This window comes from Echinops telfairi, unplaced genomic scaffold, assembly GCF_000313985.2.
Source record: "Echinops telfairi isolate 266 unplaced genomic scaffold, ASM31398v2 ScPeMD7_17;HRSCAF=63, whole genome shotgun sequence".
NCBI classification, from domain to species: Eukaryota; Metazoa; Chordata; class Mammalia; order Afrosoricida; family Tenrecidae; genus Echinops; species Echinops telfairi.
The window spans coordinates 9,331,706-9,349,929 of NW_022103914.1; the positions used below are offsets into that span (position 1 = coordinate 9,331,706).

The following is an 18,224-nucleotide window of genomic DNA, read 5'->3' on the forward strand; positions in this document are numbered from 1 at the left end:
CCAAAATTGTTTGCAAGCATCATTTACTTTCACACAAAGTAAGCCTTCAGTAAGCAAAAATAAGCCTTGTTTGGCACTCCACGACGTGGGCCTTAGTAAAGGACAAGTAGGTGTGCCACTCTCTAAGGCTCTAGAGCGGCAGGAGTACACGGGTCAACTGGATAATCCAAATGAGACATTGTGTCTCTGATTTGCAAAGTAGGCTGACGGGACATGAGTTTTTGGTAATGAAGAAAAAACGCCAATTCTTTACTAATTCCCTTTCAGTGGTCAGATTCAAAAGCACATTAGCGCTTTGGAATCTTTAGGGGCAGACCTGTCAGATTCATTTCAAATTACTTTATTATTGTGAAAAGACACTAAGAACAACTTATATCTAAAACTATATTTCACATTCCTGATTATGATGCCAACTATACTAGCTCCTTCTACTTGGTTTTATCACGAAGCTAAGATGTGGACAACTCTTGTTCGACTGTTAGTCTAAACATACTTTTTGTTAGAATATTTATTTGGTTCCCTTGATAGCACACAAGACAAAGAATGCTAAAATAAACACTGGTTAAAATAAGTCCTTCCTTAGCTAAGTACATCTAACAGCAAATGATGTAAACTGTAGCTTGTTAATTTCTATTTCCATCTACATTATTTATTCATTGCAAGAGCTTAACAATATCCAATAGTCAGTTCCACAGCCATGGAATTGAGATAAAGTTAGTCAATAGAAATATTACACTAAATCAGTAACGGTAATACTGGTTTTTAACTAGTAGAGCCTTATAGGTAGCTAATTAACTATATGACTATTTTTTCCCTGAATGACCAGCTTGTACATAACTGTAAAACTTCCCTGGCCTGACCTTATATGTATATATAAATAAAATTAGCAGACTCTAAGACCTCCAACTATAACTTAAAATCATTTCTTCAATTTCATTTCAACCCAAGTATCTCCTCAGAAGATTAACCTTGGGATACAACAGCCAAAAGCACATTTTTAAGAACGTCTTGATCAATAATCAAACATTTTTACAGATTTAAGATGGCTTTTATTAGAACCTGTTCTTTGGCAACCAGAATTATAACAGATTCCCACTGTTGAATCCCTCGGTGGTCCAGTACTGACCTAACTCCTGAATGTGGCAAACTTCATGTAACGAGTTGATTAACGTATGCCCAAAAGGTAAATCAAAGTATTTTTCTTCTGTAAGAAATATGAACATTCTCTGATAATGATTTTAGTTAAAAGCAAATAAATCAATTTCATGCTTTAAATAATTTAATTTGGTCACCCAGAGTAATAAGCCTTTTCCTTTTAAATGAAAATGTGGGGAGCAAGCAGATAAGCTCAGTACCTAGACCAAATAAACAACGATCCGCATTTCGACTCTCAATACAAAGCCATGGGCACTCACTATCTAATTTCCAGGGACTAAATTCCACGGTGGGACTTGTTGATGCTACCTACTCGATGGCAGTTTACGTATCTTTCAAATTCCCACTGTCAGAAGCACTTTCTCATTAACGGGAATCCATGGTGGACCGAGGTGACACGGACTCTTGACAGAAAAGGCTGCTTAGTGTGAACGTATCAGTCAGTAGCCCCCTTAAAGCATCCATCACCTTTCGCTTCTGCTGGGCATAGCTCGGGTTATATTGGCCAGTGGCTCTGCGCACTTCCTCTTCATGCTCTTGAATTTGCTGTTGCAAGAGAATGAGCTCACCAAGCAGACCCTGCCATGAGTTTATAATGAGGAGAAGAGGAAAATTGGGGAGGAGAACAATGTTAAACCACAGGGCACAACAAAGGAGCAGGTGCAAGACAGGGAGGAATGGAGAGTTCATAACAAAAATGGAAACTCACTTAGGTACATTTAGAGTCTCTATCCAGTTGAATACTGTACTGCATTTCCATTTTTCCCCTCAGTAAAATTAGATGCCCCAGAAAAATGAAACAGCATAGTTTAAAAAGTGAAAAGGAAAAAGCACCAATGACTGCTGAGTAAAATGAACCAGTTTCTAATATTAACATACTGTAAAACCGAGACGAACTGCAATGCTCACCAAAGGGGGCGCCATAGTTAATTTTGTTTCCATATTTAATTAACCTTTAATTTTTAATTGCTCATATGCCTCTGTTGGTCCTAAATTTCTCGTCACAATTCTCATACAACTAAACAGAGGACCCACATGGTACAAAGGCCTTGGGTAAAGTTAGAAAATGGGTACCTTCTTAACTATTTAATAAATAGCACACTGTTTCTTACTCATTATCACTTATTTAATAAATAAGCAAAATTATTATTTTTAAGTAAATATCTTCCCTTGTTACCAAATTTCAAGACCGCAGTTCCGTAAACCCTTATGGAGTTTTCTAGCACTGAGTTAACCAAGGTTTTACATTAATTCATATATCCAACGTGCTGTGTGCACATATGCTTGTTGAGACTACAATTTTGGCCGTTTTGGAAAGTAAAAAAATGTTTTAGCTCTAATCTAACTATACGCAGCATCAAAAAACTAGTCTGACTGAATTTTTCACTTTTTATCAGCTGTTATGACTTCAAATAGAAATAACCTTTGAAAATACCTAATCCCATGTCAAGTTCTAAACCAAAAACATTATAAAAGAAGATAAGATATGGAACAAGTTATAACAAGGAAAAATAAAACAAAAACCAGTTTGGACCTATACATAGAATAATCACCTTGCCTATTTCTAACATTCCTTCCATTTAATAATCACAAAATGTTAAACTGGTACAATATTTATCACGATGTAGTCACATAAGGATGATACTCAAGTACACGACATTTTCTGATACTGTATTTTAAATTGCTGGCCTGTTAGATAATCAACCTTGAAACAAGTAGGGTAAAGACAACAACGCCTGAGGATCTCACAAACCAAGTATTTTCTCAACTAGAAATCCCAAAAAGGCAGAGTTCCAATGATAACTAATTCATGCAAGAATAATTTTCTAGGAAAACAAAAAGCTCAATTTTTACCAAATTATATAAATAAGAGCTGGGTAAACTTATACTCACTAAAATCATGCAAAATAGGAGCTTTACCTAGTTTGAGTTTTTTAAAATGACTGCTGAAGCAAATCTTAACACAGTTATAAAGTACCATACATTCTCATGTGTAAGTCGAGTTATGCAGCACGTTTTTAGTGCAGTTTTTGTGGTAAAATTAGGTGCCTTGGCTGATATTCGGGTTGGCTTATACTCGAGTATATATAGTAAGTTGAAATAAAACACTGGTTAAATATGACACTCAAAAATTAATTAGTACAGACTAATTACTAATTAGTCTTAATTAGTAGCTTAATTACTTACTTCTCTGTATATCCAAAGCTTCTAAGCTTAATTAGAAGCTTAATTACTTACTTCTCTGTATATCCAAAGACATATAAATGCAAAAATCTTCCCCAAAAGTAAGCAGATTAGTATTATAGCAAACAGTATTCACATATGAGGGAGGCTTTTTATTTTGTTTGATCGTTAGTTTCAATACATTAGGCTAAGATTAATGTCAGCATTAGACAGTAAAGGAAACTGGCTGACTTACTTAAATCAAAAGATGAAAGTAAATGATTTTTCTTAGCATGTCAAGTTAAGAGACTATAAAAGTAGTATGTACTATAAAAATCTCAACTGTGTCCAGATTCAATAGTTTGGATATATTTGTAAACACTTACATTTACTTTAAAACTATATCTTTTTAAATCAGTTCTAGGGTCATTATCTATCAAAGAAGGGCAATGTTCAACTAAATCATTACCTCACCAGTCTCATAATAATGGTTTTGACATTGGAGTTCATAAAGCAGAAACGATTCAACTTATTTTATTCATTTGATCATTACGATAATCACTTTTTAAGATCATCCAAGTGTTTACAATTCTCAAAATAGTTCCCTTTTAAAAAGGCTCCCACGCTGTATACATTATGTATACAGTATACATTATGCCGGATACAGTAGGGCACCTGCTTTAATGAACCCACTACCAGTATTCTCATTTATAAAATGCCACATTAAGAAAATGACTGCATTTCTTAACTCTGCTGGACACCCAATTCTTTTTTACTGATAGCCTGCACAACCCTCTCTAATTCATGATTGCATGATAAAGAAAATCTAATGTATTAAAAGGAAAACCCTCTTTTAGTGTCACCTCACTTTTCTTTCAAGTCTGTTACTGAAGCACTGTAATGTGAAAAGAATTCAGATGAACTGTTATCTCCTGAAAAATGCTGCAAGAAAACATGATTAGATACCCAAAAAAGCTACACACATTATACTGAAGACCAGCAAGGAAGTTATCTTTCCCCCAAATGTAAGTATCATATCTCAACCTAAACATGGGCTAACTTGCTAAGCTTATATAAATCAACAAAAAAAACAAAAACAAGCAAGCTCACTACCATCAAGTCGATCCCGACTCATAGTGACCCCATCGGGCAGTGCAAAAATCCGCCCTTGTGGATTTCGGAGACTGTAACTCGTTATGGAAGACGAATGCCTCATCTTTGCTCTTGCGGAGCAGCTGGTGGTTTCAAACTGCTGACTTTGAGGTTAACAGCCCAACTCAGAAATCACTACGCCACCACATAAAATCGAAATTAAACTTCTTGAAAAATGAAACTTCTGTATATAAGCTACACAGGAACCACAACAACCCTTTTCACAAAGATCCCCAAAATTGACTCCACAAGAGTTGAGAATAGTGAGATTCCAGGAGAAATGATCAAATAATGCTAACTAACCTCAAACCCACTGTCACCAAGTTGATTCCAACTCATAACAATCTTCTATAGGGTTTCTGAGGTGGTAAAGCACTATAGAAGCAAACGATCTCCTCTTTTTCCTGAAGAGCAGCTGATACGTTTGAACTGCCAATCATGGGGTGGGCAGTTCAATGCTGACCCAACAATGGCACCACTCACTCAAACCTTGTTGCTATCAAGTCGATGCCAACTCATAGCAGCCCCACAGGACAGGACAGAAGTGCCCCTCTGAGTTTCTGAAGCTGTAAATCTGTACAGGAGCAGAAAGTCTCATTTGTCTTCCTTCAAAGGCTGATGAGTTTGAACTGAAGACACTATGGGCAGCAACCCAATGGGCAACCCACTGTGCTACCAGAGCTCCTTGAAAAAGGTCCATATGCCACGAATTCCAATGGTCTGTCATTGCACAGTAAGAGATCTGTCTAGTGTTTAGTATGTGCTAGGTCTGTGCTAAAAGGTTTTATATAACCACAGCAATCCGGGAGGTAGAATCTTCCTTTTACAGAGAAGAAGCCAGAAGCACAGAGAAATTAAGAAGTTCATTAGTTCAAGGTCACCCGATGCAGGAAAGCAGAAAGGGGGGAATCTGAATGCAGGCAGTGTGGCTCAGAAGTGTGCACTGGGTACCACTCTGTAAAAGGTCGAAGGGTTTTCAAAATTTGGGTTCAATCCACATCTAAAAGGGGAAAATGGATATACTGCAATATATTGGGAGGTATATTTAAGTCATCCTGTAGAGCAAGAATTGGCTGAATAAGCTGTAATGTCTGTGTAGTTCACAAAGACCTGGTGGCCTACAATCTTTAATATCTCACACTATTTAAAAATCCCTCTCTGGTTCTATTCCCTAACACACACCCTTTTTTAAGACACAATATTCTTCTTGTTACACGCATCACATCTTCATGTCCCTAGCTTTAAAAAAAATAACTTTATTGTGAATTGCATGAACGTTTCCAGAGAAAATCAGTTTTTCACTCTACAATGCATCTATATTTTAAATTCAATCATTACAAACCCTTCAATGTAACATCATTATCCCACTTCTTTCCTGTGTTTTCTGTTTCCATCCCTCCTCCTTTCCTGCCCTTTTCTGCCTTCTGAACGTTTGTTCTTGGGTAAAGACCACCCTTTGATTTCAAATAGGTAATTACCCTTCTGGTGTACAAACCTTCCTGGTGTCTGAGTTCTTCTTATAGTCCTGGGTATGGTTTAAGAGGACTAAGGGACAGTCCAGGACAGTGGTTCTCAATCTTCCTAATGTCACGACCCTTTAATATAGTACCTCATGTTGTGGTGACCCCAACTATAAAATTATTTTCTTTGCTACATCATAACTGTACTCTTGCTACTGCTATGATTTGTCATGTAAACATCTGATATGCAGGATATATTTTCATTGTTACAACTGAACATAATTAAAGCATAGTGATCAATCACAAAAACAATATGTAACTATATATTGTGAAATATTTATTTCTAATGACAAATAAATTTTGTCTTGAAGCATGGTGTAGCATGGGTAACAGTCTTCGCAGCGGGTACTCATATGTGGGCACATCTGCATGTGGGCTGACCCCCCGGAGATGGATAGAGGAGCAGTGTCTCAGTTCCTAAGACCATCGGAAAGATGTGAAAGGGTTGTTCAACCCCCAAAGGGGTCGCGACCCATAGGTTGAGAACTGCTGGTCTAGGAGGCTCCACAGGTAGCCTTGCTCTTTTTATTGATTTTTTTTTTGGTTTTGGTCCATATTTTTCTCCCATTTTATCCAAGACCTTCTAATATGACTCCCCTTTCTAGAAATGTTGCAAGTAATTTTGATCCAGCAAAGTGACATTATGAAAATAAATACCTTTTTTTCCCATTTAAAAAGTATTCCCAAACACTAATCTGTTTTAAATAATAAATCATTCTAATGGATTAACTAAAAAGAGCTATTTTCAAGATATTTATAGCCAATTCAAAAGAACTCACAGCCGTTGAGTGTGTTCCGACTCAGAGGCCATCTGAGGCAGGGTAAGCTGACCCTGCGGGTGCTGAGAGCACATGGGACCCTTTCAAAGGGTAGGATGGCGGAGCCCCATGGAGCAGTTGGTGATTTTGAACTCTTGACCTTACACTCAGCAGCCCAATGCTTAACAACTACCCCACCAGGGCTCCTCACACCCACCTGAAGAATGCTTTTTCATAGGCCGTCAAACGGAAATGTTGACTATTAAAGCTGTTCCAATCTAGAAATTCCATACCCTATTTTTCTACAAATAATTTCCAGAGTTAGACAAAGCAACCTATTCCTAGTAATTATGAATGTTACAATTTCTACCACATACCCTATATTCTACGTTGGTATCTAATCATGTACAGAGCAAATATTTAATGCTTCTTGCGTACCATAAAGAAGTTTTTAAGGAGTAAATTAAGGTTGAATGTTGCATCCTTTGCCTGCCCCTCTTGTAGATCTGCCCCACTTCTCTTCTGATTCCTCCATGTTCCTACCACACTCCTAAACGTACCTGGTTTAGCATCCTGACCAAGAACCCAGTAAGAATACTTGCTAGTTGTTAACTGCTCAGGAAACAAGAGTTTCTTGAACTTGTGGTTACTTGGTGTTTTTTTGGGGGGGTTGATCCTTATTGACATCAACCAAATCTACTTCCTCTAGTGTCTCGTCTACTGCATTAGATCAATCAATGCATTTGTTTTGTTAAGAGCCCAGTACTACCCTACATGCCCCAAGGACAGAGAATTAGTGACAGACACAGACGGCCTTCTAAATAGTAAGAACACAACTCAAATAAAGTGGTAAGATTTAATTATGTAGGTAAAAATTCAGGTGAGTTTTAAGAGTGAGTGGAAACCAGAAAAGAGGGAAAAGGGAAATTACTTCACCCTCTCTCTGCAACAAGTTACAACATAGGTGAAACACAAAAATTAGAATTAGGGCAGCATGTTCAAATGTGGACTGTTTATGTATTAGCTTTTCAAGCACTTTCTATGATTTGGGCTTTAAAAGGTCCTTTAAATATTTTGTACAAATTACAAAGGTACTTGTTTCTTTCTGAATAACCACATTCAGGATTTCTCTATGAGATCTGTATAAGTAATCAGAAACATATTAAGGCGGAAACACTAATAATTCATTTAGTAAATTAATTTTAACTAGAAGGAAACAATCTTACAGGATCTAAGCAAGGAGATAGGCTCCACAGCTTTGTCATCTCTGTACATTGTGACATACACAGAACTCTGCTTATTTAAACACCAACGGAGCCTCACTAATAGGCTCACTGGACCAGTTCTCGATCTGTCTTCACGTCATTCAGAAGTTCCCAGGTTTCAAGGACATTATTCAGTTCAAACCAATGGCACTTTCTACTATTTTTTCTCCAAGGGACACATGTTTTAATTATATTAACAAAAAACATTTATTAATAAATGGTGGTAATTTTTCTTTATTTCCCTTTTTACTAATAAAAGAATGCTATTAAACTTTTGTTTTCATTAATGAAAGAAGGCTGACACGACGTGTGAATAATGTAGCATAAATAACTAGTGTCCAGATAAGCAGTTATCTTGTGAGGGCATGTCCACATATGCTCAATTAGCTTTCTGCAGACACTGGTGTTTTCAAATGGTGAAAACCCGGAAGACCTTGATTATAACTTTCGGGAACAAACCCACGTCTCGTGAGCCCAGGCTCAGGCCCATGGGCAATCAATCATCAGCTCACCGCACCGCGCATGTTACTGACTCTGTGTCGATGACCTGACGCTTGCTCCCTGCTCAGGCCCTCACTTCCCTGCAGCTGACTTTTCATGGTCCCAGAGCTGCCAGCTTCTTTGCCAGTTTTTGCTTTCTCGTATTCTGGTTTGATAATTCAACAAATTTATACTGTAGTAGAGAATAACTGCAATACGGTGAATTAAAATTTAGCCAATCATGTAAAAAGCTTAAAACTGAAGGACCAGAGGAGATGAAAACCTATACATAGGAATTATTTCTTCTTCCTACTTCCCCCAAACCCCACATAATGATTTCCCTTAGTGTGTTAAAATCTTCCATGTAAGAGCTATATATTTCATACTTATGTTTTAAATGTTCACAAAATGCCTTTCCATTAGTCTATTTGTTGAGTTCCCCTAATATCAACCCCTAGAAAAATGTCATGGGGTGTGGCGGTGGTGTGTGTGTGTGTGTGTGTTTCTGTTGCTAAGTAGACCTCTTAGAGGTTCATATGACCAAGAGCAAATTCAGGCATGAGAAATCCTAGAGAAAAGAAGCAGGCTGGTGTGGTCTAATCCAGCTTTTCCTCACCCATATCTAGCAACAACACAGAACATACCTGAAGGAATAAGTATCTCCAATTGTATTTCTAGAATTATCACCTAATTCCTCGTGGTTCCACTAACATTGGTAATAATGTGTCTACTTGGATGCGGCTGCTCCTCAGATGTTATCACATTCAAATCTTCCAAGTAGGTGAAAACTTTATAGAAAATCTTCCAAGACTCCCTCTATGAAGAACATCTCCTTCATACTTACCTTTCTATAGTGCTTGTCACTTTCAGGTCCGTGATCTGTTGCTCTAAACGCTGTTTCTCCAGGTGAACCTTAAAGATAAAGATACAATCCTTTAAGTTCTCCAATGATATCAGGAGTCCAAACTACATTCCAAATAATGCCATTTAAAAGATTAATGGATTTTTAGAGCAACCCATAACCAAAGCACGAAATTATCACTTTTAGAAAACAATGTGTATTTTAAGGAAAAATACTGCTAATCTATTTAGGCTTCCAAAACAAAATACTCATAAATGTACAGTTAAAAAATATGGCAATCTTTGGTAAGGATTCCTTTCCAAGAGAGTATTTACAAACTGGCCATACAACACTGCCATCACAGGCCACATACACTCTGAAACTCAGCTTACAATTGCAACCATGACAAGGCAGATGAGACATACTAAAATTACTTTTCATTTCATTTATCAACAACACTTAGAGCTATTTTAAGAAAATACTTTGGCTAAGCAAACTGTGATCTTTAAAAGCTTTACTCTTATAACAGATACATATTTAGGCATTTTAGGTTACCACAAAATAATTTTCTTATTATTTCCACCTAATGGATAGTTTGCCTGATATAGTTCTGGAGTTTTAAAATTCAGCATAAGCAGCAGTATAATTTGGTCTGCAATTTTTATTTGCAACTAGTTTATTAGAAGCATTTAGAAGGCATGTTAAGGTCAGCAAAAATGTCCGTTTACACACCTAACAAGAGCAGTGGATCAGAAGCTTCTATGATTTCACTAACCAATTTGTGACCTGTGAAAAATCAGCAAAAGGGGAAATAGAGATGAGCAAACAAATACAGCCGAGACCTCAGATTTCTATCGCGAAGGGGCAGCGATTGGGCTCACTTTAATGAAATTTGCTTTAAGATCACCAAGTAGGCTGCAACCGATCATGAAAAGTAAGCACATAGGAAGTCTCATCTAGTTGTCAGGAACATGCATACGTGGCTTTGCTTCCCGTCACTGCCTCAAGCCAAGGATGTGTAAGCTCTTCTACCGTCTTACTTTATTGGATGAATACAGATTACAACCACTAATAAGGAAAATTTTTTTGATGTGGTGTTTGTGTGTGTGCATTTAAACTTGTTTTACCTTTGTGATAATATTTAAAATTTAAAAGATGGGAATTAAAGCATAAATACTTCTAAGTATTTTTCCTCTGTAGTTCTTGAACTTGATCAAATTAGCTAAAACAAAGACCTTTCCTTACCCGTGGTAAAGAAGTCCTTCAGTAAGCTGAGGCTCTCAACAATCTTGTCAAAGTCGGGTACTAACTTTGTGAGGTCTTCTGAATTAGGAAGGGCGTTTCTGATTTTTTCTGGAGAAGATGAAAAAAAACAAACACATTCTCAAAAAAAAATTAAAAATTGAGTATTATAAAAGTTATCTAAACTTTAAACAACACATGTATATTTACATTAAATATTTGGATGTTTCTATTATAAACACTGTATATATCAGCTATTTTGATGATTTTCGATAAGGCATGAAAGTGAAAAAAAACTCAAAAGGAATATGGCTTAGAAGGATAGCTTTGATTCATAGGTTAAATGTTTTGTGAAAGAACTTTATATTTGGACCACTTGGTCTGGATTCATGAATACAGATTAGAAACTCCTACGACAAGCTCAGTGACAGAACTCCACGACTCTCTTCTTCCTTTCAGTCTTCAAGAAGACGTAAGAGAGCCCTGGTGGCACAGTGGGTTATGTGTCGGGCTGAAAAACACAGATAGCACTGTTTTAAACTATGTAAATATGCGAAAACCGTTTAAGGAACATAGTTAATTGGACTCAGTTTCTAAAAAAAAAAAATTAGCAGGCAAGCCTGGAACATATGTAAACAGTCCTTTACTAAATCATCTGGGAAATATAAAAAGTCAAGGTCAGTAGTTAGGAACCACCAGTTAGTTACTCCTCGGGAGAAAGACAGGGCTTTCTGCTCCTGGTAAGAGTTAAAGTATCAGAAACACACAGGGCATTTCCACCCGAAGGGGTTGCTATGGTCAGAATCAACTCAACGGTAGTCAAGTTATGGAGTTGTTTACATTTGAGTGTTTCAGACTCAGTACCAGTTATGAACAATCCGCCACAAGTTCAGGACAAGTTTAAATTTTATTTCTGCTAACCATGTCTTCATAAAATGGTTACATCATTATTATTTACTCTCACTCAAAAAGCTTGCCAAAGTTTAGCATCAACTTGATAAGATTTTCCGAGTTAGGAATTTCCTCTGGAGAAGAACCTCGCAGTTATATGTCATAAAGTGAGAGTACATAGCCGATCTCCTTCGATGTTCTAGCAGGACTGGCTTGCTCAATCCCCATGATAAACCACTGCTCGCAGATAAGTCCCTTGTCCCAACACACAGCATGGAACTGGTGGGCTCAGGGTTCAAGCCCCGCAATCTTAACTCCAGAATCCATGTTCCTCGCCCCTTCCACGGTGGTCCTAGCAGATGTTGAAAAGCTCTCCTCATGAATGTCAAAAACCAGTGCTCACTTGGGCAGCACATAGACTAACATGAATGTCAAAAAACAATTGGAAAGTGTTTCAAATAAGCACACGTTTTATCTCTGAGTGCTGTGAAAAAAATATGTGGCAAGATTGAGTCCACCTCCACAGATATCTAAGCTATGAAATTAGAGAAATTCTCAAAAAAGATATATAAAGAAAACCAATTCATGCAAAAAAATTATTTTCAGATATCATCACCATGAGTTACTGACAACCACATTCATGAATACACTTTTCCCCTCATCACTCGATAGTGCAGCGTTGAAGCACTCGGCCGTAACTGAAGACTTAGCAGTTTGAACCCAATCGCCACTCCTGGGGGCAGTCGGCTCCCATAGTGAACCCAAGGACAACCTTGGCAACCCGACGGGGCAGTTCTAATCTGCCAGAGGGTCGCAACCAGTAAGAAGCTGACTTCATGGCAATAGGTTTGGGTTTGGAGTTGGGATTTTAAAGGGGGACAAGGGCCGAGAATGGTGAGAAGTCACTCTGGAGACAAACAGAATCTTAAGAATGCTGCTTCCAAAAAGTTGATGTAAGCATATTACCCAGCCAAAGGAGTTGGCCAGGTGGATGGCGGTGCATCTGTGTGCAGACCCACGGTGCCGGGGCAGCGAGGCTGACAGACTGCGTCTGCTAAGGCACAGGAGGTGCTCACCGTGACTGCAGGGCTGTTTCAAAGGGGACAGGAACAGCAGCCACACACACATATAAAGTGAAAGGAAACTGGTCCCTAAGATTTGTGGTAGCTCGAAAATAATTTTTCTTATGAATTGTCTTTGATATTCCACAACCTTAGCATTAAAATAAAATTGCTCTACAGTACACGAGTTTTACAATTATGCCAATACGATGATTTCCCTTCACCCAGGAAATAACAAGAAAAACTTGAATGGTGCTGATACAAACCAAAATCTATATAGTCATCAATCTCCCACACAATGTCGGGCACGATCCATTTATAGTCACTAAGGTCAGGTATCATATCTTTCCACTGATCAAAAGTCTAGAAAGTAAGAAAGTATGTCAATCAAACACACAGACGGCCATAGAAAAATAAAGATAGCACTATTTTAAACTATGTAAATCTACTGAGAGCAATGCAATATGTGAAAAACACTTAAAGAACACAGTTATTTGGACTCAATCCTCTAAAAATAAATCAGCAGGCAATCCTGAAACATATGTAAATAGTCCTTAACTACATATGATGGCCATTGCAAGCAGGCTTCATGCTCTGGCTTTAAGTACTGCTGTGGACAGAAAGCAGAAAGCTGGGGGTCCGGAGGCCTTGGCCATGTGTCCTAGGCCACCAGTAGATGGTGGTCTGGGAGTTGCCTCACTCTCTGTCTGGTCTTCCGACAGCACCAAAGGCCAAAATGAAAAACAAAGCAGGGTTTCCACTCCCAGCCCAGTGCATACCCTGCAGGCTGCTTTTAGTGCCCACGATTATAACTGAGATTCAGAAGACAGCTTTCTACTAGCACCATTAAACAATTTATTAAACAGCAAAAACAAGCACACACATATCTGAACACACTGCACTAAAGGACTCGAGGCCACGGCACTACGTACTTAAACCTTAAGAAAAGCAGACTGGAATACGTGGAACACCAGCAGCAAAGTTACACTCACCTTTTTGGCCGTATAGCCGCCGCCCACAGCAGATCCCAGTACGATATATCGAAGCTTCAAGAGCCTTGCAGCTAGTCTTGCTGGCCAAAAATGTCTGCGGGGCTGGTAGCCATATTTAGCTGGAGACAGCTTCAATTTGCGTAAAGGAAGGTTAGTCAAAGAAGAAAGGGGCTGAAAGGATGTCCTTATTTGGGGTCTCTGAAGCTTTAAGGTAGGATGATGCCAATGAGAAATACTCCGGGAAACCAAATGGAGTTTCTGTAATGGTAAACGTCCTTTGACTCCACAGCTGTGTTTCACTAAGGCTTGGCAGACCTCACTGGAAGAAAAATGGGTACAGGAAAAAGATTAGGCAGGGTATGTGTGCATGCAGAAAAGACACAACACCCATGTACTACAGGATGACACCCATGCACACATGACTGACACTGTGTCATCAAGAGCTCGCATTTTCTAACCATTTACTATGTGCCAGGCACTGCAGCAGCAGCAGCCTGGGAGATCTCCTTTATCCCACCGACAGCCGTGGAAGGAAAAGAACTGCCATTCTCTCTCACAGGTGCGAAACGTGCCACCCACAGAAAGAGCCCTTCCACGCCCCACTGAGAGGGGTACTGGTGGGCTCTAACATTGGCTCCGGAACTCAGCAACCTGCAAGCTCATTCATTCTCTCTCTTGTGAGCTAGGATCCTGGTCTAAGGAATTAATACTGGGAAAAAGAACAGGTTAAGAGTTATTTTTAAAGGCATGCACTTTTTCTTTCTGGTACAGAAAGTCTCAGCAGCTTATATGTCTTGCTTAAATTGTATTCCTTGCACCTCCCAGGACTGGAACTTGAAGAGAACCCACCAATCCCCCACGTGTCTTGTTGCTCAGAAAATGAAAGTAGCAAAAAAATCCTGCAAAGAAAAGAGAATGTAGAAGTAACATTATTGTCTGAGTTCTACAAGAGTCCCTCTGTAGTAGGGAATGAATACAGGACGCCAACCTCGTGCTCGGTTATCTTACTCAACTGTACAGGGGCAGTCCGATCCCATCCTGTCAGGTCCAGAAGAGTCAACATTGACTGGATGGGAGGGAGGTTGGTTTGAGTACTACAGACAGACTCTTTTCCGTTTTAAACCATGAATTCACTGAAGTACATGGATCTGTAAGCCTTGCAAGAAAAACGTCAAGATGGTAGGGAAAAGAAACATCTTTTACGTTCCTACGAAATGGCAGGCATCCTGCTCCACATTTTCACCAATATCACCATTCTTCCCAGAACCACCAAGAAAGGTAAGCATCCTGTTTACAAGCTTCATTCGTTAAGCTGCAAGCGAAACCGGGCCGACAGTGAGTGGTGAGTGGGCGCGGGGTGGGTGGAGGCAGCAGGTGTGGAAAGAGCAGTGGCTGCAGACAAGCGCCACTCTAGAGTAGAGCCCACCTGCTCGGGACGCCCAGGATGACACTGGCCTTGCTCTGATTCAAGACCACGGAGCAGCCTTCCAACACAGGACACCTAAGGGAATCAGGACTTCATGTGATGGCGAATATGCACACGGCTGTTAAGGTAGGGAGCTCATTTGTAATTCTACCTGTGAATGTCACTTCTGGTCACAAAAACTTGCACTTTGTTTGTAAAACCTGTTCAATAGCTTTTCATGTGCAAATGTTCATCACAGCATTATTCACAACAGGGAAACGGGAAAACAGCCCAGTGTTCCCGCAACAGATAAACAAAATGTGGTCTGACAGTGAAAGGTAATTCAGAAAGAGCAATGAAGTTCTGGATATGCTGACATGAATGAACCCTGAATGCAACACGCTGAGTGAAAGCATTTATAGGACATATCTAGAACAGGCAAACGCAAAGCCACACATCTAACAGGGGCTGAGAGTGATGGGAAGTTGGGGCTTACCGAGCACTATTGCATTCCACAGGGTGAAAACCTTGGAAACAGTGGAGATGGCTACTTCACTCTACTGCATTAAAATAGAGGAAGGGAGGCAAACAACCTCTCCCAAATGGCGTGTAATTAAGTCTGGGCTTATTCTCTCCACTCTTTCCTGTTTCTCTGAAGGTCCAAGCAATAAGCCTCTCCTGTGTAAACATGGATCCTGTAGAGCATGCAGCATCTTGATGGGGAGCTCCTGGGGTGATTCTTAGGAGTATTTTCCCAAATGTTAGGATTGTGCTTCGGTCAATTACTTTTCCGGGGCATGAGTATTGCATGCAGTATGAAACAGTCAACTACCATACGCCCTTGGCCATTCCCTACAACTCTCAAGTGAAGTCTGCTAGCTAGTTTGCTCAACTATTTCACGCAGTGGTAAAACATATGGTGGATTTGTATCAATGACTAAACAACAACAACAAAAAACCAAATTCACTGCCACCGAGCCAATGCTGCGTCATAGTGACCCTACAGGAGCTGGCCCTTGTGAGTTCCCGAGACGGTAACTCTTCCCGGGAACAGACAGCCTCATCTCTCCCCTGTCGGTACAGCTGGTGGTCTTGAACGGCTGACCTTGCGGAAAGCAGCCAGACATATAATCACTACACCACCAGGGCTCCCCTCCAGCCCACATCCTGATTGAAATCAAGATGTGGTGTTTCCAAGCTGAGGGTGGTCAGGCCAGCTGCCCACCCCCAGGACACGGTGGCCCATCTTCATGGTGAGGGCTCAGTATGATCCATGGGTGGCCACCCTTCCCTGTGCAGCCTCACCTTGCGGCGGGCTGGGGCCACCCTGTCCTAAGCTCTCCCTGAATTCCTGTGCTGGGCGACATGGCATGACCCAAGGACTCAGGAGAACTGCTCCTGAGGGTTTCCCAGACTGTCGCTCTTCACAGGAGGCGGAAGCTTTCATCCTTCTCCCGTGCAGCGGCTGGCGTTTTGGTGAGCAGCCAGTGCAGTGCACCACGTCAGCGAGCACCTAACCAGACTCTTATCGACAGCCAGCAGATCTTACGAAGAAGACCACAGTAAGCAACAAAACCACTACTATCCCGGATAAAGCTATATGAAAGTTTTACTCGAATTCTCAAGAGGACTGCTGAAGATATTGGAGATATAAAAGCAAATCATAATTTAAAAATATCAATACAACAATACAAAATTTACAGATTTAAGTATATTGTTAAGAGTTTAATAAGTTTTTGTTTTGTTTAAGCTCATGGGAGTTAAAGCTACAGTGACAAAACAGTAAGGCCAGAAAACTAATTAAGAAAACTCCCCAGAACTTAGACCACAAAACTCAAGGCAAACTTGCTGCTATCAAGTTGACTGTGACCCCTAGCAGCCCTACCGAGGCTCTGAGACTGGGAACCTTTTTTTCTGTCTCCCATGCAGCAGCTGATGAGCTTGCACTGCCGGCTCTCGTTGTTAGCAGTCTGACAGGGAGCCACACCAGGGCTCCCCTAGAACACAAGGAAGAGGTGGACAACACAAGAGTAAAGTTAAATGACATCGTGTGATGTACTAAATTACCTAATAGGCCTTGTCTAGCCATATTCTTTGATAACTCCCACCAAATGGCTTTCTTCTGATAGGCCTGAGTAAGAGAAAGTGGGGTAAGATGCTGACAGATTATACTGTGAGAGATTGTCTACACGGTTCATTGTGATTGCAAAACCTTGAACTCCAATGTAGTGGATGCTCAATTTTGTCATCCTACTAAGTATAAAATAAACCAACTCAGAAGCTGAAAGCGGGGTCTCAATATTATGAAGAGAGATGAGCCAAGGATGGTGTACGGACTGAGCAGAGGCAGGTTAAGGCCCCAATGCCCTGCACATCCCTGGAGGTCAGCAGCTGCCCCCTGGAACGAGGAGACCGAGAAACGGCGCCAAGGATGCCTGACTCCCCGATAAGCAGACATCCTGCGTGCCAGAGCTGATAAACTGCATCCTAGGCCATAAACCTCACTGCTGACCTCCTGAACCATAAACTTTGTTGCTGCAGCACGACCCTCCCGTCTCCCCGCTTCCCTTTAAAAACCCTGGTCCCTAAACAAAGCCCACAATTCCCCTGGGCTACTTGCTAGACCATGGGGCTTCGCCCAGGAGCTTCCCCCTAGTCAAGCTATTTCTGTTTCTGCTGTCCCTTTATGTTGTCAACTATCTTTGTCTATCTCTCGGTGCCTCAGTTTACCTCTCACTCATCTTATGCCTCAGGTCGTCTTCACAGATGGAACAAGCCATTTGGATCCCAAGATCCTGCGCTCACTGACTCTCCAAGATGCAGGGAAAGCAAGCTGTGACACCAGGAAAGTGGCAGGGCAGTGACAGCTGCAGAATCAAAACCCATGGCCCGAGACAGTGGTGAACTTTTGGCAGCAGAGCAAGTAAAGCTGAGTACCGTTGATAAGAGGCTTGCTTGCAGAGTAGGTTACCTCTAGGCATTTAATTGGGCAGCTAGGTTTGCTGACTCCTGCAGTCAGAGCTGAGTGCCTTCAGGCTGAGGCTGCGGGGCCCTTTGGGCATTCATCAGCACCCTAAAAGGTCTCTGCAGCATTACCTGGGCAGAGGCCAAGGGAATGTGTGGCCAAAGATCAGCGAGCTGCATGTCTGGGGGCACAGATGAGAAGAGGCCGTCTTGACTAGAATAACTGTCTTGAACATTTTTTATCCTGAATTGTAACCCATTAACTCCCCTAAAATCCCCACAACTTTTGAGTATTGTGAGTGCTGTGCGGGCACTATAATGAACCCAGGATTAAA

At 40.5% G+C, this 18,224-nt stretch overlaps 1 protein-coding gene across 4 annotated transcripts in view; it reads right to left on the bottom strand.

Annotated features, from left to right (window-relative positions):
• The window catches only part of OPA1 (OPA1 mitochondrial dynamin like GTPase), a 91,227-nt gene that overhangs the window by 68,754 nt on the left and 4,249 nt on the right, over positions 1-18,224 (bottom strand). Inside the window, exons 2-7 of one of the 4 annotated variants that reach the window (XM_004712285.2) lie at positions 13,521-13,839; positions 12,795-12,891; positions 10,580-10,687; positions 10,067-10,120; positions 9,338-9,405; positions 1,624-1,734 (exon numbers count right to left, since the gene is read on the bottom strand). In XM_004712285.2, coding sequence (XP_004712342.1) covers positions 1,624-1,734; positions 9,338-9,405; positions 10,067-10,120; positions 10,580-10,687; positions 12,795-12,891; positions 13,521-13,839 — 757 coding nt within the window. The remainder of the gene's footprint in view (positions 1-1,623; positions 1,735-9,337; positions 9,406-10,066; positions 10,121-10,579; positions 10,688-12,794; positions 12,892-13,520; positions 13,840-18,224) is intronic. The other 3 variants (XM_004712286.3, XM_004712288.3, XM_004712290.2) reach the window with 3 other exon arrangements.